We start from the raw sequence: 27549 nt of genomic DNA on the forward strand, positions 1-27549 counted from the left end.
CACCTAATACAATGTAAATGCCATGTCAATAGTTATAAATACAATATAAATGCAAAGTGAATAGTTGCTGGCATATAGCAAATTCAAGTTTTGCTTTTGGGAACTTTCTGGAATTTTAAAAAAATATTTAAAACCCGCGGTTGGATGAATCCCAGATTTGGAACTGTTGGATATGGAGGGCTGATAGTAGTTGATTTCTAACTCCTGCTTAGTGATATAAATTGCTTTAAACATGTTAGAATTTTCCCCATCCTTATCAATAACGAATTAGGTTCTATTGACTTATCACATCTTCCTTTTAAAGTGTGAAGAGAAAATAAATCTGTTCAGTAATTCAGAAGCAGATTACATGAGAACTGTTGATAAGATTTTTGCAATTGTGCCTATTGTGTTTTTTTTAAAATTCTGTGTTCTAATTGTTAGAAATGCCCACGTGAATTTAGATATTCGTGTAATCTACCTTCTGTGAGGGTATTAGAGTTTGTGCATGGCAGAATATCACTAAACACTTTGTATCTGAGCTTCTGGTGATTTTTTTCTTTTTTGCCATGTGATGCGGCTTGTGTGGTCTTAGTTCCCTGACCAGGGATAGAACATGTGCCCCCTGTGGAGGAAGCATGGAGTTTTAACCACTGGACCACCGGGGAAGTCCCACCTAGTAACTTTAACCATTATTATTTTCTTGTCTTTGGAGTTTGTTCAGGGCAAGGCTCATGCCTGTATTTATAGCTCAGTTCTCACATATGCACAAATCTTGTCAAAATATCGAGATAATACAGTGGCACATCACAAATATTATTTCTGGCAATGTTCTATACTTCAGAAAGCTATTTTACTTCTTCTTTGAGATATCCTCTTAAAATAGATACAGCAATTTGTCAATTTGTATTTCCACCAAATCCTTCCTGCAAGTTCACTGTTATTTTTTCCATCTAGATTTAATCTTTCCCAGCTTCAAAGAGGATTTGGTTCATTCTGGGGGCACTATTTTGTGAATTTCCATGTCATCCTTTTTCTGCTGTGTTCTTGCTGAGAACCAGATTTGGCTGATCTACATTTGAGAGCTCCCTCACAGTTGAATTTTGGATGATGATCTGGGATTCTCACCTGAAAAAAAATTAATGCAGTGTAAAGTAGCTGTAGGATTATGAGCAGCCCCCCGAGGGGATCCCACTCTGCTTCTGTGTCCCTTCAGTGTTACGACAAGGAGACAGGACTAGAGCAGAGGTGTGGAGCAGATCCCCGTCAGAAATGAAAAAATTTAATGACACCCCACTCCAATACTCTTGCCTGGAAAATCCCATGTACGGAGGAGCCTGGTAGGCCGCAGTCCATGGGGTCGCTAAGAGTCAAACATGACTGAGTGACTTCATTTTCACTTTTTACTTTCATACATTGGAGAAGGAAATGGCAGTCCACTCCAGTGTTCTTGCCTGGACGGGGGAGCCTGGTGGGCTGCCATCTATGGGGTCTCACAGAGTCGGACACGACTGAAGCGACTTAGCAGCAGCAGCAGGACTCCAGTGTTCTTGCCTGGAGAATTCCATGGACAGAAGAGCTTGGCTGGCTACAGTCCATGGGGTGACAAAGAGCGGGACATGACTGAGTGACTAACATTTTCACTTTTAAAAACAAGCCACAGCCCTGTCATCGTTTGCTCCCATCCGCCTCTGCCATGAACCTTTTTCAAGGTGATTGAAGCTCAGAGTTGGGAGGTCCAGGTGAGCCTGAAATGGGGCGGTGGGGACAGGACTATTTACACAATTTAGGGGAGAGTGAAAAGCAGAAATGTGGTGTTTCATGTTGAATGTGGTGAAGAGTTTTGAGAGCGTGACACCAAGTTCAGGCCCTACTAAGGGAGGGACCCTGGGTCGGTTGTTCAGCCACAGGCTAGCCCTGTAATGTGGGGGCAAGAAGGTGCGGACATGGGGGCTGCCTGATTGCTTTTTAGCAAAAAAAATGAAACCAAACCAAACTGAGAGACAGAGCGATGAAACGTAATTCCATTAGTCCTTTGTCATGTCTGGAGCCTTTTACATATAATTTCTCTCCATCCAAGCAGGGCTTTAGGAATGGCCCATGCCTGACCATGGAAGCGGGTGGCTTGAGGGTCTTAGCCAGGAATCAGATGGAGTTTTCAGGCCGGCTCAGAAGAAGCCCACTCAAGGACATGCTTGAACAAGAAATCAATGATGCTGGCTGACTCCACAGGACTGTTCTGAGGATGGAGTCATAAAGCTGGTTCAAAACATTTGGAAAGCGTACATTTTTAAAAGACCATATCAATGCTAAGCTATAACCTCAATGTGGAAAATTCCCCCAATTGCGATTTTAAGTATCTTTACTGAGTGCGGTTGTTGACTCTGATCAATACTCTGAGCTGCCCATTTTTTCCAGAGACTTTTCCTACACTAAAGCCCTATGTCCTCGCCCTTCTCTCCTTGCCTGTGTGATGTCAGAGGATATACAGGGCAGATGTGTCAAGGGTCAATTAAAGGATGATGTTTGCACTTGGGAAGTAAAAGTTCTCACCATAGTAGGATCCAGGGTTGGTCTGTGCAGGCATGAAACAGTTTGACAGCATCCGTTTCCTTCATTTGTAACAGCCCCCTGGAAGGCAACTTTCAACTCAGTTACACCTGGGCTGGTTTTCCAGCAAATTAAGTTGTTCTGGACTTTTGAGGGATTTGAAAATAAAATTTGCAGCAATATCAGATGTGAAGGAAGTGGAGGCGTTAGACTGAGTTGGTTGGTGCTGCTGGATGGTGGGGGCGGTGTTTTTGTTTTAAGTGGAGAGTGAGCTAGAATTTTCAGCTTTCCATAGGGCAACTGATCCAGTGGTTTATATAGCTTTTTTTTCTTTTAGTCATTTTATGTATTCATTTTGTATTGAAGCATAAATTGATTTACAATGTTATATTCGTTTCAGGTATACGACAAAGTGATTCAGTTAAATATGTCTTTTTCAGATTATTTTCCCTTATATGTTATTACAAAATATAGAGTTTGCTGTACTATACAGTCAGTTCTTACTGGTTATCTATTTTATATATAGTGTAGCTTTTCTAGCATTTTCTGATCTCTCTCGATTCACTTTTTTTGGATCATTGTCTACTTGTATTTTGTACCTATGTGTATATACTCACAGACTTCCCTGGTGGCTCAATGGTAAAGAATTTGCCTGCTATTTCAAGAGAAGCAGGGATTGGAAGATCCCCTGGAGGAAGAAATGGCAACCTACTCCAGTATTCTTGCCGAGAGAATCCCATGGACAGAGGAGCCTGGTGGGTTATAGTCCATAGGGTCGCAAAGAGTCAGACATGACTGAAGCTACTAAACAGCACCAGAAATATATACTCACACATGCATATGTAAAAAGTTTATTATTTGTAATTATATTGTATACTCTATTTTTGCCTGCTTCATAGATTTTCTTACTGTGCTGTGCTAAGTCTCTTCAGTCGTGTCTGACTGTTTGAGACCCTATGGACTGTAGCCCACCAGGCTCCTCTGTCCATGGGATTCTCCAGACAAGAGAACTGGAGTGGGTTGCCATGCCCTCCTCCAGGGAAGCTTCCTGTACCAGGGATCAAACCTTCATCTCTAACATCTCCTGTATTGGCAGGCAGGTTCTTTACCACAAGCACCACCTAAGAAGGCCCAGATTTCCTTACTATAGGTGTGCAAATATTCATCCAGACTCACTGAAGTGGGCTAGGATTCAGTTCACTTCTTGAGCCATGACAGCTGATTTAGGACAAAGCCTTGCCCTGTCTTCCCAAAGTACACAACCTCAGACTTGTACCATGTTCTGAAGCTATTTAGGTTTTAGTTGATTTTGGAGGAAAAAAAAAAAAAAAAAAAGAAAAACCTGGCTGCTTCTTTATTACCAGAAAAGAAAGACTCTAGCTCTTAAAGCCTGGAATAGCCCCTCCCGGAGAGGCATGCAGAGTCACGGATAGGGCTGAGTCAGCATCTGTGCTTCCTCACAAGCAGTCAGTGCATGGAGACTAAGCTTTGCCTTTCTTACCAAGTGTCCAGGCAAGAGTCTGTGAAGTTAGTTAAGACACATAAAATAAGTCAGGACACCCGGACAGAGTGAATTATGGAGAGAGCGCTGTCTGAAGGGTCCCGGAGCCTCATTCTAGCATCCTACACATCTATGGGGTTTCCAAAGGTGGCTGAGGCAGGTTGAGTCAACCCACATGTCTTTTTATTCAACCTCAGGCTCAGGGAGTCTGCTGATCAGGTAAGAGGCACACACGTTAAAGGGGTCACTAGGTCCTTCCAGCTTCCTTCCACCTTCCTTCTTTGATCATATCTACTCGCTTCTTGCATCTTCTCTTTCTAGAAAAAAATAAAGGCAGTGATTTATATGAAACACACAAACACACGTGCAGCAGAAGCAAAGGAAAATTCAACTGAAATTCATAACCTAACAACTAGCAGATGAAGGCTGCATACTTTATGAAAAAAAAAAGATCATAAATACCAATATTTCTGTCTTTGGATTCTCACATAGACATATGAAATACTTGCTTAATTTAATCATATTTATTTGACGTCTCCATGAAGAAGAAACTGAGCACGTGCAGAAGAAGCCGAGGGAATCCCTTTTCCAGGGTTCATCTGGCTGCACACGAGGGCTGGGCTTCCTCCTTCCTCAAGTTTTGCTGAGCTCCTTGGGCCACTGTTAATGAGCTGCAAGAAAAATACAATGGGGACAAAGAGTCATTTGTCTTTCCAAGCCTCTTTTGCATTACTTTGCAGGCTGACTTTTTCAGGGATCTCCTCCAGGCAGTGTGAATGTTTTAATCTCATTGAATTCTCACAACTTGATGATGTGAGTGTATTGTTATCTTCGGTTTATAGAAGCAGAAACTGAGGCTTAGAGATGTCATGTGTCATGCACAGGGTCACACAGCTGCTAAGTGAAAGGGCTGGAGAGCCTGGCCAGCCTGATAACAGGACATTCTTTTCTTTCTTTTTTAAAAATCAATTTTATTAAGGTATATTTTATATACATAAAATTATCCTTTTTAGTTATATAGTTGATGAGCCTTGACGTGTTTATAATCTTATAATTGAGGTTTGCTGCTGCCGCTGCTGCTGCTGCTGCTGCTGCTGCTGCTGCTGCTGCTAAGTCGCTTCAGTCATGTCTGACTCTGTGCGACCCCATAGACAGCAGCCCACCAGGCTCCTCTGTCCCTGGGCTTCTCCAGGCAAGAATACTGGAGTAGGTTGCCATTTCCTTCTCCAATGCATGAAAGTGAAAAGTGAAAGTGAAGTCACTCAGTCATGTTCGACTCTTAGTGACCGCATGGACTGCAGCCTACCAGGCTCCTCCGCCCATGGGATTTTCCAGGCAAGAGTACTGGAGTGGGGTGCCATTGCCTTCTCCGAATTGAAGTTTAGATTATCGTAAAAAAGAACTTCTGAGGGTGATAGGATAGTTAACATAGATTAGCTCTGAATAGTTGGGTTATAAGTGTTTTGCTTTCCTCCTCATGTATTTATTTTCTAAGATTTTCATTATGGCCCTATCTCACTTTTATAAACAGAAAATAGTATTATTGAAAAAGAAAATGGGCGTGGAGAAAGTTTTTAAGAGTAGAAAATACTCATTTAAAATATATAGGTATAGGATAAAGTATAAAGTGAATTTCAGTAAGACAAACCGCCAATCCCTGGAGAACTAAATGGACATTTCTCCAAAGAAGACATACGGATGGCTAACAAACACATGAAAAGATGCTCAATATCACTCATTATCAGAGAAATGCAAACCAAGACCACAAAGAAGTACCACTTCACAGCAGTCAGAATGGCTGCGATCCAAAAGTCTGCAAGCAGTAAATGCTGGAGAGGGTGTGGAGAAAAGGGAACCTTCTTACACTGTTGGTGGGAATGCAAACTAGTACAGCCACTATGGAGAACAGTGTGGAGATTCCTTAAAAAATTGCAAATAGAACTACCTTATGACCCAGCAATCCCACTTCTGGGCATACACACCGAGGAAACCAGAATTGAAAGAGACACATGTACCCCAATGTTCATCGCAGCACTGTTTATAATAGCCAGGACATGGAAGCAACCTAGCTGTCCATCAGCAGATGAATGGATAAGAAAGCTGTGGTACATATACACAATGGAGTATTACTCAGCCATTAAAAAGAATACATTTGAATCCGTTCTAATGAGATGGATGAAACTGGAGCCGATTATACAGAGTGAAGTAAGCCAGAAAGAAAAACACCAATGCAGTATACTAACACATATATAAGGAATTTAGAAAGATGGCAATGATGACCCTGTATGCAAGACAGCAAAGGAGTCATAGATATGTAGAGCGGACTTTTGGACTCTGAGGGAGACGGAGAGGGTGGGATGATTTGGGAGAATGTCATTGAAACATGTATACGATCATGTAAGAAACGAATCGCCAGTCTATGTTCGATACAGGATACAGGATGCTTGGGGCTGGTGCACGGGGATGACCCAGAGAGATGATATGGGGTGGGAGGTGGGAGGGGGTTCATGATTGGGAACTCATGTACACCCGTGGTGGATTCATGTCAATGTATGGCAAAACCAATACAGTATTGTAAAGTGAAATAAAGTAAAAATAAATATTAAAAAAAAAAAGAAAAATGAGGGATAAAAGGCCTGCCTCACCACAGCCATGCTAATTGCTTCTATTAACATAAAGGTCAGGATAAAAATGCTCCGAGCTGAATGTAGTATCAGAAGGTGGAAGAATTAGGAAGAATTATAAAGGTTAATGCCTCTGTCATGAAGATCCCATCATTTTCTTTTTAGCCAACTTTTGGACTTTTTTTGAAATCCTTCCAGTGAAAGTCCTCTTCTGATCTTTAGGGATTAAATTGGTGGATTTTTAAAATGTTCAGTGTTTGGAGTATTACCAGGAGAATCATAGATGATTTTAAAATGATCAGTGCTAAGAAAATACATCAGCTGTGTTCTGATCACACAATGTTGGCAGCAAAGTCTCTTCTGCTCTTCAGACAAATTTGGGGCCTTTGCTTTAGAAGAGGCCTTTCATGGTGTGCCTTTCATGTTGCTGAGAAAACACTGATTTCATGACGGCGGTGGCACTGAGCACACATCAGCTGCCTGTACTGGCCAACCCAGCTGCTAATCTTCCTTCACTGAGTGATCGCCATGGTTCCCCAGCACTGTCCATTTAGAATCTGGTATTTCATCTAAAAGACTTACAATCTTTCATCAATAAAAATTAAACATAACACCATAGAAAAACTTAATATAATACCACAGAAACACTTCTGTTTCATTCTTTATAAACATGGTCTTCAAAAGACAGCTTCGAAGGATGAATTGAGAACTCTGGGGTCCTTTCTCCATTTTGCCCTCTCTCCTGTGTGCAGGAAATGGCAACCCACTCCAGTATTCTTGCCTGGAGAATCCCAGGGACGGAGGAGCCTGGTGGGCTGCCATCTATGGGGTCGCACAGAGTTGGACACGACTGAAGCGACTTAGCAGCTGCGAGCAGGATATTGATTCTGCAAAGAATATTGCAATTATCTGAGCCTTCATGTTCCCTGAGAGTCTTCTAGCCCCAAAACACACAGATTGGCATTTTCCCCCTTATTTATGACCCATTTAAGGATCCGCTTGTCACGATGCTAGCATTTAAGGGGCGCCAGAATCCCTGAGCCATCAGCAATCTGAATATCAGGTTGCAGCCACACAAAAGGAAGGCAGAGTCATGGAGAAGAAACAACTTCAGAGCAAAGTCAATCACCAGGGGAGGGACTGTGTGAAGGAGCAGTTGCTGACAAGAGCTTCTAAGCAACTCTGGGGGTGGGGAGGATGTTTCTTTCATTCTTTTGCCAAATTTCTGTAACTTTTTGATTGTTCTTGTTCAGTTACTCAGTCGTGTCTGACTCTTGGAGACCCCATGGACTGCAGCACATCAGGCTTCCCTGTCCTTCACCATCTCCCAGAGTTTGCTCAGGCTCATGTCCATTGAGTTGGTGATGCCATCCAACCATCTCATTCTCTGCCCTCAAACTTTCCCAGCATCAGCGTCTTATCCAACGAGTCGCCTCTTTTCATCAGATGGTCAAATACTGGAACTTCAGACAAAATCCAACAGAGGTCAGACATTGGGGACAGAGAGGAAAATGTTAAAAAATGCCTTGAAACACATACTTTCCTTTCCCTTGAGACAGTTGTGCCATCTATTTGATAATGCCAAGTAGTGTCTCTTTTGGAAAACGCTGTCACTGATGGGTGGATGGGAGAGTGGACTTGCTGCATGACAGGTCCTTACACGTGACAGCAGGAACCGGAGGTCACCATCTTTCCTTCTCAGGAAGGAGCTTGGTAAGGAGTTTCCCCAGCTCTGCCCAGCTTGTGGGGTCGCTGTGACTCATTCCCCTCCCTCAAAATGTGGAACTGTCCTTGACCCCCTACTCACTCCACTGTGAGCTGCGGGACCCTAACCCGTGGTCCTGAACTTGGGTCTTATCTTACCCGCCATCTGAGGTGATTGGTTTAGTCTCTCTCCCTCCAGGCTGTGACCAACCAAAGTCAGAGCATATCCCCCTTCTCCTGGGGACCCTCAGGGCCTGGCGCAGTGCCTGGCCCAAGGAAAGAGGAGTAAATTGTGAGTCCAGGAGCCAGTCACCCCCTGGGTTGCTCGCAGCCTCTGTCTGACACTGAATCCATGACTTCACTGCTAATGGTTTTGCACAGTGGTAAATATACCTTTTTTTTTGTTAAATAAATAATGTTTTATTGGAACACAGCTAGTGTTTGCATATTGTCTACAGCTACTTCCACATTACAACTGCAGACTTGAGTAGTCACAACAGAGACCACTTGGCCTGTGACCCTAAAATATTTACTATCCAGCCCTTTAACAAAATTTTGGCTGGCTGTTTCTTAAGGAAGTGATTTTGAGAGCAATTAGGAAGCGTTACTTTAGCTTCCTTTGGAAGCTCTCTGGAGTTTCTTATTTTCTCATTGTGGATCTGAGTTTCTGTGTGATACCATCTTCCTTCTGCATGAAATCTTTTATTTCTTAACTTGGGCGAGACCAAAGTCCTCTAATGGGAACTTTCCTAATGCGGCAGCACTGACAGGCTGACCTCAGGGCTGTGAGGAGCTCTTTCACATCCTCTCCTACCCTGATGGCTTGATAAGGCGGATGAGAAAAAATGCCTTCGGGAGCCAAAGACTTTTATGGGCCCTTCTGTCCTTTCTCCCATGGATCTGGTGCCATGAGGGTAGTCTTTTCTCCAGTGTTGCCAAAGCAAATTCATGCATGGAGCTCTTTCCAGAATTTTGTGGCACAATGGGTGAGTTGCTTGGGAAGATGGAAGAAGAAGGGATGGAGAGCTGTGGGACTCTGGGAATGCTGGGGACCCTGGGGATGCCCTGGGACCCTTACTGCTGCAGAAGGCAATTTGTTCCCCAACCGTAAGGGGCTTTTGAAGTTAGTCACCCTCTATTTGAGTCTTTTGTTGTTGTCCAGTCGCTCAGTTGTGTCTGACTCTTTGTGACCTCATGGACTACAGCACACCAGGCTTCCTTGTCCTTCACCATCTCCCAGAGTTTGCTCAAACTCATGTCTATTGAATGGGTGATGCCATCCAACCATCCCATTCTCTGTCATCCCCTTCTCCTTCTGCCTTCAATCTTTCCCATCATCAGAGTCTTTTCTGATGAGTTGGCTCTTTACATCAGGTGGCCAAAGTATTGCAGTCATATCTCATCAAATTAAGAAACAAGCCAAGTTCTTGAAGACAGATTTATCCACTTAGTGGGTGCACATTCAGAAAATATTCTTGAACTATCATTTGTGCCCCTCTGGAATTCATTTCACATTTCATTCTGTCCAACCTTCTGAAATGAAAAGCAAATGTCTTCATGGGAACTTGTGTTTTATCCTAAAGATGAAAACAGTATGTACTGGCTGAATGGATTTTCCAAGCAGACATAATCTGTCCAGGGTTCTGGGTCTGCTTTAATGAGGAAGCAGGTCTTAGTGATTCTGGGTCCTATAAGACATACGACTGGCATGACCGATTTTAAGGGTATCAACAGCAAAATAGGAAAGGCAAGACACTCCACTGCAGTATTCTAGAAATCGTAGAATAAAAACTTGAAACATGACAGCATGAATCATAAGCCACAGTCTTGGCCCTTGAGAGAGCTGCAGAAGAAAGGTTTCAAAGACTGTATTAGAATAATTGTATAAATCCATGAAATTACTCAACTTCCTGAGTCTTTTATTTGCTTTAGGGAAACATGGCCAGCACCTGGGCGAGCCACGCAAGAGTGTGGCGAAAGGAAATGTCAGTGGTTCGCACCTGTCTTGTCTTGTGGGTAAAATGCAAAATGTGGGTATTTTGTTTACCATGACTTTTTGCAGTAGTTTTGATTTTCTAAAATAGTATATTAATATTTGCCTTTTTTTCCAGTTTTGTTGAAGTATGTTGTTTAGTTGCTAAGTCATGTCTAACCCTTTGTGACCTCATGGACTATAGCCTGCCAGGCTCCTCTGTCCACAGGATTCTCCAGGCAAGGATACTAGAGTGAGTCGCCATTTCCTTCTCTAGGGGATCTTCCAGACCCGGCAATCAAACCCACGTCTCCTGCAGTGGCAGGCAGATTCTTTACCACTGAGAACCTGGGAAGCCCTTTTTGATGTATACTTGACAAATAAAATTGTAACATGATTAAAGTGTACAACTAGAAAATTTGACATATCTGTACACTGTGAAAGGAGTCCCATTATCAGTTTAATTTCAACATCCATCTCCTAAAATTTTTACCTTTTCTTTTCTTTTTTTTTTTTTTTTTTTGGTGAGAGCTCTTAAGTTTCATTCTCTTAGCAAATTTCAATTTTACAGCAGAGTGTTATTAACCATAGTGACCATGTGACACATTTGATCCGCTAACCTTGCTCATAACTAGATTTGTGCCCTTTTACCAGCTTCTCCCCTTTCCCCTACCCCAGCTCCTGGCAACCACCATTTCCCTCTCTGCTCCTATGACCTTGCCTTTTTTTTCCTCCTTCAGATTCCATGCAAACATGATCCCAGGCAGCATTTGTTCTGATTAACGAGTTTCTTGATGCCATCTTAAATTCTGTGCCCAAGGCGGGTGAACACTTCACTCTCCTTAGCCAGTGACTTGATAATTACTCCAAGAACATAAAGGTTTTGTGATAGATCTCACAGGGAAGAACAGAGGACGTGGGGGCTTGTGATGGTCACGCAGTAGGATTGGGCTTCAGTCTGTTGGTGATGGGTAGAATGACCTCACACTCTCTTCCAACCAACACTGTTGAGACGGGACTTCCTGATGTGGGCATGGCCCCTGTTTTTCAGTCACTGAATCCTGTCTGACTCTTTGCGACCCCATGGACTGCAGCACGCCAGGCTTTCCTGTCCTTCACTATCTCCTGGAGCGTGCTCAGATTCATGTCCATTGAATTTGTGATGCTTTCTAACCATCTCATCTTCTGTTGCCCCCTTTTCCTCCTGCCCTCAATCTTTCTCAGCATCAGAGTCTTTTCCAATGAGTCCCGGCCCCTAGATGTAGCAAAAAGTGACTGCACACACTCTGAGCTCAAAATACAAGAAGAAGTGGTGCCAAAGCTGGTTATTTACCAGAAAATTGGAGTGCTTGTTCCACTACTGAAGTTTCTGATATGAAAGGACTGTCCGTGAGTTTGCAACTTGGTTGAAAAGACAACCAGCCAAGTTGATGTGCTGAGTCAGACACCTCTCCTGTGTCACTTCAGGTCCCATTAGGGAGGGCCCTGTGGGTGGGCAGCCAGCATGGGCTCTGCAGGCTTCAGGCAGGTTTAAGTGACAGTATGTCACCTCCTGCCCATGCCCTGTGTCTCCATCTCCTTCCCAGGGGTGTCCTCCTTGTCCTTTGACAGACACCATGTTGGAGACATGGCCCAGACTAGAAGCACTGGGAATTAAGCTCCATGGTGCATGTCTCGGGCCAGTGAGAGATGGGAGCTGATGGATCTTGGGAGTCTGTCCTCGAACGCAGTTCGAGCATCGCTGGAGGGCAAAGTCTTGGGGTCTGGGTGCCCCTGGCAGTGCCTACCTGATGCCGTTTCCTTGCATAGCTATCTGGGCCCTACTGCCCTTCCTCTCCACTCATTCCTGGAACCTCCCTTCCCAATTAGATTGTAGCACAAATTGCTCTTGCCTTGCACTTTTCTTTCTGGGAAGCCAAGCTAAGACATGTTCCTTGTCATTTCCCTGTAGCCCTTGGTGTCAGGGGACTGACAGGGAAAATCACTTTAAGAATCATACTTTTGAAAACCAGTCCTGCCTTTTTATGAGTACTTAGCATTATGTTGGATTGTAAGAAGAAGCTATATATGCTTATTCTTCATTTAGGCTCCTTTTAAAAAATTCATTTATTTTTAATTGGAGGATAATTACACTATAATGTTGTGTTGGCTTCTGCCATACATCAACATGAATCAGCCAGAGGCATACATATGTCCCCTCCTCTTGAACCTCCCACCTCCCACCCCATCCCACCCCTCAATGTTGTCAAAGAGCGCGGCGTTGAGCTCCCTGTGTCATATAGCAAACTCCCACTGGCTATCTATTTTGCATATGGCAACGTATATGTTTCAATGCTACTCTCTCAATTTGTCCCACTCTCTCCTTCCCCCATGGTGTCTACAAGTCTGTTTACTTGATTGGAATTTATCAAACTCTGAAACGCTATCCTTGTATTAGTTAACACCATTGAGGAAGGAAACCTCCCTCCCAAGACCCGTGGGAGTTGCTGGGTGAGGATTTAAGGACTGAGAACCCAGAGAACACCTCTCCTGGCCATGGTTCTGCCTTGTTGGCTCACATCCCCTTCCCTCCTGGCTGCTCCGCAGAGTCCCCCAGCATCCTCCAGCCTCCTGCTTGTGCTGCAGAAGAAGGAGCCTCCAATGCTGTCATGTTAACATTTTGGGCTGCGTCCTTAGACAGGGCTCTTATACTTCCTGAGAAATTCTGCAGAGGCCATCAGTGTGTGTGTGCTCAGCGGTGTGTCTGACTCTCTGCGACCCCGGGACTGTAGCCCATCAGACTCCTCTGTCAATGGAATTTTCCAGGTGAGAATCCTGGAGTAGGTTGCCATGCCCTCCTCCAGGGGATCTTCCCGACCCTGGGATTGAACCTGGGTCTCTTGTGTACCCCACATTGGCAGGAGAATTCTTTACCATTAGTGCCATCAGGGAAGCCCACACTTCCTGTTGGTGATAGAAGCAGCATGTTGGATGGTGATACATTTTTTCTTAAGCTATTTTTCTCTGTGGTACTGTCTGCCCTCCATGTAGCAATCTCCCCACCTGCTGGTGTGTTGAGTGGAGGTGGGGTGGGCTCAGAAGGATACTAGAGGATATGCAGGCTCAGTGGTTAAAAGGTCAACTAAGGAGCCAGAGCCTCTGGGTTGGAGCTCAGGCTCTGCCACTTCCCAGCTGTGTGACCTTGAGCAAGTCCTCTGTGCCTGGGGATACAGTGTGTAGAGTGATGCTGATGAGGACCACGGTGGTATCTGCCTGGTTAAGGATGCTGTCGTAATTTACTAAGCCCATAATGCCCAGGACCACCTGGAGCTTGTCTGGCCTCGGCACACTGAGCCCCAGCTTGACTCAGGCCCCCTCCAGATACTTGGTTCAGGGGAGTTTCAGCTTCTTCCCTAGTGATAAAACAATCACCAGTGATGACCCTGGAGACCCCTGGAACAGGAACAAGAGCCCTCTTGACTGCTCCCCTCACTGTTCTCAGCCTTGCCTTAAAAATGTCGCCAGGTCTGAAAGAATTCTGAAACAAGATGTTTTGGATGACTAGTTCTTTTTTGTAGGGATCATTTTCTGATGCGAGACACAAGCTCCTTATGACATCTATCAGCTTCATTTTGCCTCCATCAAATAAGACCTGACACAAAACTCCTATCTTAGAAATTCTTAGAAAATGAACCCCTTTTCTTTCCCAGTGCACGTTTCATTTTGGTTTTCTTCAGGTTTCTTAGAGGTGATCTTTTATGGAATGAAGTATTCAGGACATTTGAAAGCTGTCAGTGTTTAAGGCATTTAAAGATAATGGAGCTGGATGTGCACCTATTTTGCATTTGTATGCCATTGAATTTGCTTTATTCAGCTCTAAAACCCTGTCCTTTTATTCTGTGGAATTTGCCCTGTCTTCTGAGTCTTCTATGAACTATGTGGGGAAGGATGGAGAGTTTAAACCTTGGAGCGGTTCAACCTGTAACTGGCTGCTGTGTCTCTTTTGATCCTTCACAATGGTGATCAGATTTCCATCCTGCACAGCAAATTTACCAGCTTCCTGTTTTAAAAAAATGAAACTGAGTAAACAACAGGCAAGAGTAAAGTGGCATTTTCACTTACAAATCTACTGTATTTAAGCAATGTGTAATCTGGTTTAAATCAAGATGATGAGGTGTTACAAGTTGAGTGCTTTAGATAAAGATGCTATGATACAGGGAACGATACAGAAGAAATTTATTGAAGATCAGTGGATGTTTGGCCAGTACTGCAACCTTTTTCTTCCATGGGAACATGGGCAGGTCTGGATTCTGAGAAAATGTTTAAAATTAAATAAGAAGAAGGAACCCACATTTATCTAGGCTTTCCTTCCACTTTCTGCCAGAGAGAGGTGGTTTTTCTTCTTGGAATGAAGCAGAGTACTCTCCTGACCTGGGTGGGCATTTGTACTTCTCATTGACTGAGATAGAGTCTGTGTGTACATAGAGTGTGTGTGTGTGTGTGTGTGTGTGTGTGTGATGTGTGTGGTGGGATTTGTAATAAATGGAAGGCTTGACTTTTCCTCTCTCTTGAGTTATCATCTGCACCAGATAGTAAGTGTACACAGGGATGGTTAAATTTGTTCACATAAGCCTCTATCATTCATTTGCCATATTTATTTACAGTAATCAGAACATGCAAGCAATATTTTTCCAGATGATCCAGCTTCTATTAATCAAGGGTTGGCCAAGGACCTAGGAATTTCTCATGAAAACATTGGACAATAATAGGAACTAATAATTTTTTTTTAATATTGCTTTAGGCTGAAGTCTTGGACTCAAATATAGACTTTAAGTTCATTCTGATCCTTGATGGGAGTCACCTATATTGATTTTCTACTTGGTCAGTGCCTTGCTTCTCTTTCCAGGATCCCATCAGAGAGTTACATAATGATGACTATTCCTGCAAGGTACTAAGCTTGGCAGGAAGTCCAATCTCCAGCCTTGACTGCACCACCAGTCAGCTTCGTGAACTTGGACAAATCAGCTCCCTGCCTGGCCTCTTTTTCTGCACCTGAAAACTAGAGAGTTTACAGTCACTTTATTTTTCTCAACTTATAGTATGTTTTCCAATGATGACCAGAAAACGGGACTGACAAAATACTTCTGTCTCCATGGACTAGAATGATTCCGAACAGCATGTTATTTAAAAGTAGTCTCTGGATAAGCTTTGAGGAAACATGCTTATATGCCTGCATTTGCAATACATTGCACATAGCTCCCCAGGCCACATATCCAGAGAATCTTGCCCAAAGATTCAAGACTAACCATAAAACATTCCTTATGGCCAACCTAGTAAATTGAAAATACACAAGATAGGCATAAACATGGACAGAAAAGTAACCTAACGCTAGAGGAGATTCTGGCCATTGACATGGGACTTTTTAAAATTGATTACCATATATCTGAAGATGAGACATTGAACATAGTGATTGGAATAAAAATGTGGCAGTGTAATCACTGACAAAAGTGATAGCTCTGATCTTGTCGCAGTTGGCGCAGACTCTTTGCTACTTCCCTCGTGTTTCTGTTGATGCTATGTTCCATCAACAGTATCCTGTCTGCTATCCCTTGTGACTAGTGAACTGAATTCATAGAACAGTGGCTCTGGTCCAGGGAGGCAGTCTGTGACATTTCAAAACATCCTGTCTTGGACTGATCTTTTCTTGGTCACACAAACATCATGCCTCAACCATCTTAAGCTAAAGTGACATAGAAATTGATATGATGCAAGAAGTATTGGAAACAATGAAAGAGACAAAAATAATCCTGAAAGTGACTGATAACAATTTCTTTCTTTTTTAACACCTTTAGCGACAAGGAGCTGGGACAACCAATGGAAAAGACAAGCCATCTGGTGAAAATGGTAAGACCCCATGAATAGTCTAACTACTTACTTATTTCCTGTCTGTAGCTTTGGGCACATGGCAGGTGTGGATCATAACTTTCAGCCAAATCGGCCACTATCTACGCCTGCACTTTGGTGTAGAGTGGATTTTAGCAAGTCAAAGTGGGCACCATGGTCTGGTTTAAAAAAAAAAAAAAAAAAACTGAGCTAAACGCAGTGGATAAGATCAGTTTGCATCCCAAAGGAGGACCCCCATTCTGGGCAACATGATAATTACGATGCAAATATAGTTCTCTGCTTTCTTCATTAGGGGTGGTGAGAATCACCCGAGTTGTTGTGAGGATAAAATGAGATCAAATGAGAGAAGTGCTTTGAAAACTGTGAAGCACTCAACTTCACAGGAAAGGAGGTTTAAAACTTGCTTCGCTCTCCCTCGTATATAGAGCAGGGTGCTGGTTGGGGGAGGTCCTGGATCAGTGTCACTGCACGGATTCACAGAAGATAAAAGTAATAGAAGAGACCAGAGCATTTATATTCTCCATTCCAGTCTCCACCTCAGCCTTAAATTGTAGGAAGGATCATTAAATTTTATCGTTGAAACAGAATGGCAGTGGAGGAGCTGGGATGTGGCTGGGAAAGGGAAGACCATGGACTCTTCGTGGAAAGAAGCCAGCTCCCTACCTTTAGTGGTTGTAGTGGAGGATGACTGGTCACCAGAATAAAGACCCAGTAAGCACCCAGGGCTGGGGTTGTGGTCCTGGAGAGTCTGAGCTCTGGATGTTCCTGTATGTGTGTGCTGTCACTCAGCTGTGTCTGACTCTTTGTGACCCCATGGACTATAGCCCACCAGGCTCCTCTGGTGGTGGAATCCATGGGATCCTCCAGGTAAGAATACTGGAGTGAGTTGCCATTCCCTTCTCCAGGGGATCTTCCCCGACCCTGGGTGTTCCAACTTTTTGTTTATTACAAAATGAACTCCCCTTTCATGGAAAACTACTCCTTGCTTCCTGCTGGATGGAATTTAAGCTGATGCTGCTCATCCAGTTGTAGATTATGTCAGTCTCAGATCCCAGCTGTAAAAACTCATTAGGGCCCTGAAAACCACTTAGGACCCTCCGTTTCGAATCTTAATGGGGCCTGAGCAAGTCTAAAGTTCTAGAACGTTTTGTGGTGGGTCACTCATCTGTGGCTGCTGACTCACTCACCTGTTTTGGGCCTTTGTCCTGGAGGGTGAAAAGTTCATTGTATTAATAAAAAGAGGGACTGGTACCCAAGACTGTCTTGATCAGACCTGGGGGCTTAGGGAGGGTGGGGCAGGAAATGCGCTCTTTGGCAAGCCTTTTCTGATGCCCACGGCTTTTCCCATTTTCTCTGCGTGGGTGCAGGTTGGTGGGTTTATTAGCAAGGAGTTCAGAGAGCAGAGAGGAGCAAAATGAGAGCTGCTCAAACAGAGAAGGATGGACTGTCACACAGGAGTTTCTTGATTTTCTGGGTTCATAGATTCATGTCCATCTTGTCAATGGAGTTAACATCCATGGAACCTGCCAACCTTGGTATCATGGGATTTAGGGTCAAAAGTCTTCTCAGATGTGCCCTCATGAAGCAGTTTTCAACCTTTTGGCTCTCACAACTTCTTTCCACTCTTAAAAATTCTCAAAGACCCCAAAGAACTTCTGATTTGTTGGCTATATCTACTGATGATTCTCATATTAGAAATTAAAATGGAGAAATTGTTAAAGGGTTTGTTTGTTCATTAAAAACAAAGTGACAAACCTATGTTAACATAGATAACGTTTTAAAAATAAAAAGTAATAATATTTTCCAAGACAGAAAAAAATACTTTTGCAAGACAGTGGAAGAGTTCTGTATTTTTGCAAATAGCTGTAATGTCTGGCTGCCTAGAAGACAGCTGCTTTTACGTTCAGTCTGTTGTAATATGTGTTGTGTAGCCTCTAGAAAATCCCACTGTGCACTTATGAGAGGACAAGATTTTAAAAAGCAAATAATACCTTGTTGTTGTTGTTTGGTGGTACTAGTGGTAAAGAACCTGCCTGCCAGTGCTGGAGACACAAGACGTGGGTTTGATCCCTGGGTTGGGAAGATCCCCTGTAGAAGGAAAAGGCAACCCTTTCCAGTTTCCTGCCTGGAGAATCCTATGGACAGAAAAGCCTGGTGGGTTACAGTCCATAGGGTGGCAAAGAGTCAGGCACAACCAAAGCAACTTCGCATGTACACACGTTGTTGTTGTTCAGTCCCTCAGTCATGTCTGAATCTTTGTGACCCCGAGGACTGTAGCATGCCAGCCTTCCCTGTCCTCTACTACCTCTTGGAGTTTGCTCAAATTCATGTTCATTGAGGCAGTGATGCTATTTAACCATCTCATCCTCTGGTGCCCTTTTCTTTTACCTTCAATCTTTCCCAGCATCAGGGTCTTTTCCAGTGAGTCAGCTGTTCATATCACGTGGCCAAAGGATTAGAGCTTCAGCATCAGTCCTTCCAGTGAATATTCAGGGTTGATTTCCTTTAAGATTGACTGGTCTGATTTCATTTCTGTCCAAGGGACTCTCAAGAGTTTTCTCCAGCACCATAATTTGAAAGTATCAGATAATATAATACCTTAGTATCATAAAAATGATTTTGGTTTTGTGCGCTCCCTGAAAGGAAGGAAGTCCCCTCAGGGTAACCAGTCTGCTCTTTGAGAACTGCTGCTTTAGGAACTCACGGCTCATGTGGGAGGAGGCTGGAGTCTGGGGTCTGGCAGAGTGGAGGTCAAGGCCGGACTAGGTCCCTTGCGCTCAATAGCTCTGCAGCCTGGCTTTCCCTTGGCATCCACAGGTCCTTCAAAGCAAGTCTGTGTGCTCAGTGCTTTGCGCCGAGGGGATTATCAGCTGTTACAGAAGACACTGCTTTCTTGTATTATAAAGCATGAAATTCATTTCCAATAAAAATGGATTTACTCTAGTGAAAAATGCATATGTCTTTTCTGGAAGTCTAAAAGTAAACAGAAAGGAAAAATTCAAGATGCTACAAATAAAGTGTTTCTTTATATAATTCTAGATATTAGAAGCTATTCATTTGATAAAGACTATTTGATGGTTAAAGATTATTTGATAAAGACTCATGGCTCTGTATACATTCAAATTGTTATTAACATGTTTTATCTTAATTTCAGATATAACTGCTCATGTGTGATATACATATGTGGTATTTCATTAAAATATTAAATTGCGGGTAAAGTTTTCTAGAAGTGGTCTAAATGTTTTCCTAAAAATCTAAGCTGCCTAGTTCCTTATTCTTAAATATGCAATATGAGAAGATCATCTTGGAATTTCTGTTTTAACCTAATATTACATCCCATTGAAATTGAATTCATTTTATTCTGTCATCATGGGTGTCTCAAGAGATCTTTTATCTTAATATATATTTCCTATTAATACAAATGAAGCTATCTACATGTTTTGAAGAAACAGGGACCCATGAGAGTAGAAATACAAAGCACAGATTATCATAATGTAATGAGATCAGAATGGTAGTCAATTAATTGTAAAATGAGCATCCCAAAATGTCATTAGTTGACTACAATTCTAATATTATAAATTTACTTGAGGTCTCCATTTAGCACAAAGCAATGAAGACTATAGGGGGCTCCCTGGTGGCTCAGTTGATGAAGAATCTGCTTGCAATGCAGGAGACTGCCTGCAATGAAGGAGACATGGGTTCGATCCTTAGGTTGGGAAGATCCCCTGGAGAAGGAAATGGCAACTCACTCCCGGATTCTGGCCTGGGAAGTCCCTTGGGCAGAGGAGCCTGGCAGGCCAGAGTCCATGGTGTCACAAGACTTGGCCATGACTTAGCAACTAGACCACCACCACCAATGAAGACTATAGGGCTATGGGCTTCCCACGTGGTGCTAATGGTAAAGAATCTGTCTGCCAGTTTGGAAGACATAAGGGATGTGAATTTGATCCCTGGATCGAAAAGGTCTCTGGGAGCAGGAAATGACACCCGACTCCAGTATTCTTGCCTGGAAAATTCCGTGGGCAGAGGATCCTGGTGAGCTACAGTCCATGGAGTGCAAAGAACTGGACACAACTTAACAACTGAGCACAAACATACACATAGTGAGGACCATGGGAGTGAATTTAGGGTGCCTTGAAATTCTAATCTGGATTACAGAAGACACAAGTCAGATGCATTAAACTCCAGTGGGATCTAAACTCTTGAGCTCTGCTGAAATACTGTTAAATATTATCTCAAAAGGGTCATTGGCTAGGAATCTGGGTTCTTCTAAGATTCATTTTTGTGTCGTTGTTGTTGCCGTGGTATTTATTGATGTGAAATTTTACATATATCCACCCCATACTATACAGAACAACCTTGAACTTGTCCTTATTCTCCAGTACACCAGCCTCTGGATACACAACCCAGATAGTCCTCATCTTACCTGCAGAGTGAAGACATATTTTTTCCCACAGAAATACTACAGTTGTATTATTTTTTAATTAAAAAATTAATTCATTAGTATCTTGATAATTCAGAGATTTTCATTCTTATCTGAACAAAGTGTCTTTGTGATTGAGTAGTTTTGGCCAAGAATTTCATTTTTTTTTGCACATAGGGCTTCCCTATGTGCGTGTGTTAGTTGTTCAGTCATGTCTGAGACTTTGTGACCCCCATGGATTATAGCCTGCCGGTCTCTATTGTCCATGGGATTTTTCCAGGCAATAATACTGGAGCCATTTCCTTCTCCAGGGGATCTTCCTGACCCAGGGGTCGAATGTGGGTCTTCTGCATTGCAGGCAGATTCTTTACTGTCTGAGCCACCAGGGAAACCCATATAACTCTCCACTTCAGTGAAACGCCACTTCAGAGCTCCGGTTACAATTCATCTGCTACATTCAATTCAAACATGGCACAATCATCTGAATCAGATTATTTCCCACTAGTCAGCAGTTTGTTGTTGTTCAGTCACTCAGCTGTGTCTGATTCTTTGTGACCCCATAAGCTGCAGTACACCAGGCTTCCCTGTCCTCTGCTATCTCCCAGAGTTTGCTCAAAATCATGTTCATTGAGTTGGTGATGCCATTCAACCATCTCATCCTCTGCCACCCTCTTCTCCTTTTACCTTCAGTCTTTCCCAGTGTCAGGGTCTTTTCCAGTGAGTTGAGTGTTTGCATCAGGTGGCCAAAGTATTAGAGCTTCAGCTTCAGGGTCAGCATCAGTCCTTCCAACGAATATTCAGGGTTGGGCACAACCAAAAGGTTTCATTTTGTAAGACAATAATTTGGCTGTGTCTCTAGACTTATATCTTGATGTTCATTGTTCAGAGAGACTGTAAGAGTTAAATTTCTTTATTGATGAACAAAAGTGGGAAAATACTGGAAGGAGAGTGGCTGCTGGGTGACTTCCAATCTCAAGGAAAGATTTATGAGTAATAAATGTCTGATGGAGCTTACTTTTAGTGCTTGGAGGCTTACCCAAGCTAGATTGAATTTCTAAAACTGGAATGGATTTCTCTTGACTTAGTGAGCTGTGATATATTTGTTTCCAAAAGTCTGCATTTGGAGGTGAAAGGCATATGGGCATACTGAGTTTGATAAGAGAATCTCCTCACCCAGTCCTGGCTGTAGGTAAATACCCAGAAGGAAGGTATTTTTCTGAAATACCTGTGGGGCTTACCCCAGTTGTCATCTCTTTGAGATGTGAGTTGTGTTGTGTGTGTGCTCAGTTGTGTCCGACTCTTTGTGAGACCACGGACTGTAACCCACCAGGTTCCTCTGCCCATGGGATTCTCCAGGCAAGAATACTGGAGTGGGTTGCTATTTCCTTCTCCAGGGGATCTTCCTGAACCTGGGATTGAACTCACATTTCCTGCATCGGCAGGCGGATTCTTGAGTATCTGAGCAAAAATACAGCACCATACTTGGATAGGTACTTCTTTGGAAAAGAGGTCATGGCTTGAGAAGGTTCTAGTAGGTGTGGGATTGTACTAGGAGCATCCAAGATTTAGTTTGCTTTGATGAGATTATAGTTACTAACAGCGAATAAGGTCAAAGATGGGTACTATCCTCTCCTTGTTTTGAATAAAGTCAAAAATCACATTTAAGTTTATCTCACCTTTGATTTTGAGGGAACAGAGACACACACGCTGCAACTTTATTTTTCTGCTATCAAGTATGTGGAGAAACTGATTGAAAAGGACTTGCATTCATAGACATAGACAGATACAGCAGCATTAATTTGAGTCTGATTTTTCAAATAAGAACTAAAGTTCAAATATTTATTCCCAAAACACGTTCCATGCTGCCCGCACCCACCCCCTTGGCTCCAGGGCACCCAGCAGATATCCCTTTTTTTCTTTTGGCATCTTGTTGACCTTTCCATGACCACAAATCGACATGGACAGATTTTGCCTGGGCTACATTTCCTCTGGCTCCTTTCCTTGGTTTGTGGAGGTGTGTGGGGCAAGGTCTTGTACACAGGATGGAAGATCAGCCTGGAGTAGGGAAAGAAACCTTTGGAACTGGGGACAGAAAGGAGCTGACTGAATGCTCACTACCATGCTTAAGAGAGAAGGCCAGTTCTGGCAGGAGGTGCTGCAGGGCTGGTCTGATTCTTTGGTCTGGGGAGGTTAGGCTGGAAGGCAAGAGGAGAAAATGCAATCTCCACAAAGGCTACGGAGGGATCATGCCTTGTTACTGTCTATGGCAGAGATGTGACTTGGTTCTGCTTCAAATACGGGACAATGGTGCCTGAGGCTGGGTCGGGGCGGGGGGTGGGGGGGTGGGGGGTGGGGTTTGGATGTTTCGGTAAGCTGCTGTGAGCGGGGGTCTGGAAGCCAGGGCACTGTGCAGTTCCCCTCTACTCTGAGGATGTAATATGTTAATTTTGCATGAATCTCAATATGAGTTTAGGTGGAAGCTCAGCATGCAGAGCCTCTCAGCCCTTTGAAACAGGGAAAATGGTAACCTGGAATGCTGAGCTGCCACGGGTCTCAGAGACATGCTGGTTAAACTGCATCTGGCTATGGGAAAAACATGTCTCTAAATAATCAATCACTGAGGGGTGCAACGATTCCCAGAACAGAAAGTTCTAAATCTGCTTCCTGGTAGAGCAGTAAAACCTGCAGGAAGGCCTGAGTTCACCTGGACTGATGCATTGTGCGTGCTGCCCTGAACACCACAGAGCTCTCAGTGTGAAACATCAAATCACTCTGGTCTCCATCAGGGGTCACTTGGCCCTTTCCTTCTTCTTTTTCTATATTTGAAGTAACCAGAATAAATTTCAAAACAAGAATGGATGAAATACTGTGCTAACATGGCTCTCAAATACTATTCACAGGACGTGACCTTTGTGTTATGAGCTTGGAATGCTCCGAAGCTTCTCTATTCCAGAAGGAAGCTATGGATGGATAGCTTCTGATATTGATCCAGATGAGGAAAGAATGAAACTGGAATTGCTTAGAAGGCCAGGCCTTTAAACCATCAGGGTATCCACACAGACCTGATCAATGAGTAATATTGTTCAACAAGTGAATTGATTCTTTGCAAAGGTTATTTTAGGGATTAGGGCTGACAGGGAATTTATTACTGCCAATCTCAACTGAGTGACTGATTGATTGATATCCCCCTGCACCCCTGCTTCAGGTTGAGCCTTATGATAATTTCAGTGTGCAAGTAAATACCGTGGATAAACACAATGCTTCTAATCCATTGTCTTTGGAGTAAACGTGCTTGAAGCATTGTTAATAGATGTGGAGCTTTTTACCTGCTCCTGGTTCAAGTTCTCTATGTCTGTGGGTGTTTGCATAGCCTAACATGTTCTCACGCACAACCGATTCTGTGGCAGACTTGGGAGGGGAGTGGGGGAGGCTATATCAGCCCAAGTTCCTTGGGGAGTCAGGAGATAGGCCCCAAGATTGCATAAATCACAAGAAAGATGGCGGGTCATCTGGCCTGTGGTCCAAACACACCAGCTCATCCCCATGTCCACGCTGTCTTGAGTTCTCTCTTGACCAGGGGTCTGGGGTGTAAATGGGCAGCTAGGTTGGGCTGTGGTCAGAGTCCATAGCACTGAAGGAGGTTAATAGACTTACATCTTAGCCAAGCTGGAAACCATGGTCTCAACAGCAGTATCATCTCATCAATTTAGTTAACTAGCTTCTGGCACATATGTGGTCACAGACTATTATAGGGACAGCCCGTTAATTTTCAAAAGTAAAACATTGAAGCAATATTCTAATTTGTGGGCTTATCTGTATTTCCTTTCTCCTTCCCTCCTTGCTTCCTTTCTTTTTTTTGAGATTAAATTTTGGATAGCTTTAGACCAACTGCAGATAAGAATTTTTGTATTGTACAGAGAAGGCCCATGTGAATTTATAAATTATGCTGAAAGAATTCCCACTGAAGATCTTTTGAAGCTTGTGAATTATGAGCTTGTACCTGGAGAGTGATGATCTATCCTTTGCCCTCATCAGGAGACAGGAATGTTTCTTATTCTGCTTATCAATTATTTGTATGGACATAATACTTCTCAGGTACTTGAATATGTTTTGCTTTTTTAAGCAGCAGGTGATACATTCATAATTTTATGTATAAAGTTAATTTGCACAACAAGCAGCTTTTCAGAAGAGAGAATCTGCTACACCTGCAGCCTGCGCTCCATGATAAGACGTTGAGATTTGTAGGGTTCCTATCAGAGGGGCGCATCTGTGATTACAAAGCGTTAGAGAAGCTCACAGGTCATGTTCCTTCTTGGGAGTCAGTGTGTTTAGGCAAGAGAGTGGGCTGAGTTGCCTTCAGGCACTGGACTTCCTCTTAGGTGGGACCTGCTCTCCTGTCCAAGCTGTGCAGAACAAGGAAGTCTCCTGTGCCTGTGAAGGTCTGCAGGCATCCTCAGAGCAACCACAGACTCACCCAGACCCGCAGGCAGACGTCTCCCTGGTCTCACCTGAAAGCTCTCATCAGTGATCCTAGAAAGTGGCTTTGGGGAGAGCCCCAGAGGGTTGTTTTGAGTTTCTGTAAAATCCATGCAAAGCAACTGGTTTCTTCCAACGTTCTTAATCAGTAATGAGTTGGCGTTTCCAATCAATAATAATTAACTGCCAAGATTTGGCTCAATTTACACAATTTAGCCAGGAAACGGTGCTATTTCACTCCAAGTACAATTTTTATTCTTTCCTAAATGGGTCCCTTATACTCAGGAAGTGACCACTTTTTATTCACTCTGACAAGCTGGGGACAAATTAGCTCTGAATCCTCTTTAAATTTTTTTAATTAAAGTAAATAGTGTATAATGTTATGTAAGTTACAGGTGTACAAAATAGCAATTCACATTTAAAGGTTATACTCCATTTATAGTTATTATAAAATATTGCCTGTATTCTCTGTGCTGTAAAGTATATTCTGTAGCTTATTTATACCTAATAGTTTGTGCCTGCTCATCCCCTACCCCATGTTGCTCCTCCCCCTTCCCTTGCCCCACCAGTAACCACTAGTTTGTTCTCTATATTTGTGAGTCTGCTTCTTTTTTGTCACAGGTACTAGTTTGTCATATTTTTTTAGCTTCTACATATAAGAGATATTGTACAGTATTTGTGTTTCTCTTTCTGACTTAATTTCACTTATCATAATGCCTTCCATGTCCACCCGTGCGTGCATGAATGCATGCTCAGTCATGTCTGACTCTTTGCAACCCCATGGACTGTAGCCCAGCAGGCTCCTTTGTCCATGGAATTTTCCAGTCAAGAATACTGGAGTGAGTTGCCATTTCCTTCTCCAGGGGATCTTCCCTACCCAGGGTTTAAGCCTGAATCTCCTGCGTCTCCTGCGTTGGTGGGTAGACTCTTTACCACTGCACCCCCTGGGAAGCCCTCCCAGTCCATCCATGTTGCTGCAAGTGGCACAATGTCACTCCTTTGTACGGCTGAGTAGTATTCCTCTCTGTGTGTGTGTGTCTCACATTTTCTTTACCTGGAATCCTTTCCTTAAGAGTGACTTCAGAATGTGATAGTGGATTTTGTTGGCCCTGGGCTAAAACGTCATCTAGCAAACAGGCTGCATCAGTGTGGTTTTGCCTCATTGAGGGCAGGTGCCTTCCGCTTTAGAGGCAGACAGGGCAGCAAAGGCGGTGGGTCACCACACAGCCGAGTTTGTCTCAAGGTTGGCACGATGTCACCCAGCCCAGGCTCTGGAAGACAAGCCCCTACAAGCTCAGCCTTAGTTCTTCTTCAGTTGCTGCCTCCTACCTCACTTTCTCTCTATTAACGACCAAAGACAGGGCCAGCTGTTATCAGTTGTAGGGTCCAGGGAAAAACTGAGGACCCGGGCTCCTTGGATTTGCCTGGTGGTGCTGTGGATAGGAATTCGACTGCCAGTGCGGGGGCATGGGTTTGGTCCCTGGTTCAGGAAGGTTCCATATGCCTCAAAGCAACTAAGCCCATGAGCCTCACCTACTGAGCCTGTGCTCTGGAGCCCTGGAGCCACAACTACTGAGGTATGTGTGCCTAGAGCCCGTGCTCTGCAACAAGAGAAGCCATCGCAATAAGGCCTCGCTAGTTGCATCGCAACTAGAGAAAGCCCACATGTAACAACGAAGACCCAGCACAGCCAAAAAAGAAAGAAAGAAAACCTGGGCTCCTTGTTAAAACTTATTAAGCTGATCATTCAGTCAAGCCTGGTCACTTCCCTAGGGTCCCTGCACATTTTGCCTGCCATGTAACTGGCCTGAGTGGTACCACATACAAACTCCTATTTAAAAACAATTCAATATTAACTTCCCTGACAGTCCAGTGGTTAAGATTCTGCACATTCACTGCAGGGCTCATGAGTCAGGGAACTAAGATCCCACGTGTCATGCACTGCACAACCCCCCAAGAAAGTCAGTTCATTATGTATTATTCATTTCACAATATCAATACGTTTCCCGCCTCCCCCACCCCCGCCCCCAGCACGTTCTAAACTGCTACCCTAGTTTAAGCAAGCAGATAGATCATTGGGAATTTTTTAGGTATGAAAATTTACATCTAAGAACTTTTCCAAGTCAAGGGGTAAAACCTCCCTCTCTTTAAAGTTTTCTTTACTTTTTTAATGGCCTTGGCACATATTCCTGGATCACTTTGTGTGTTGGTTGTGATTTTGTGTGATTCCTGGTTTGGGGTCAGACTTGAAGAGGATGAAAGATTGCTGCTGACTCTCTGGGCCGTGGAGGGAGAGTTCTAAGTCCCTCTTCTTGCTTCAGGGCAGCTGAGGCTCCTCAGGCCAACAGCATGCAGCAGAGGGGGGCCTATGAGTTTCCTGGCTTGGACCTTAGGAAACTGGAAGCTTCTGCTTTTTCCCTCTGGGAATGTTTGCTGT

General features: G+C 43.5%; 1 protein-coding gene across 1 annotated transcript in view; it reads left to right on the top strand.

The window, feature by feature from the left end:
• The window catches only part of PCP4 (Purkinje cell protein 4), a 68302-nt gene that overhangs the window by 17050 nt on the left and 23703 nt on the right, over window positions 1-27549 (top strand). The window contains exon 2 of the mRNA XM_069566296.1: window positions 16162-16213. Coding sequence (XP_069422397.1) covers window positions 16162-16213 — 52 coding nt within the window. The remainder of the gene's footprint in view (window positions 1-16161; window positions 16214-27549) is intronic.

The sequence above is a fragment of the Ovis canadensis genome, chromosome 1, assembly GCF_042477335.2.
Source record: "Ovis canadensis isolate MfBH-ARS-UI-01 breed Bighorn chromosome 1, ARS-UI_OviCan_v2, whole genome shotgun sequence".
Lineage (NCBI taxonomy): Eukaryota > Metazoa > Chordata > Mammalia > Artiodactyla > Bovidae > Ovis > Ovis canadensis.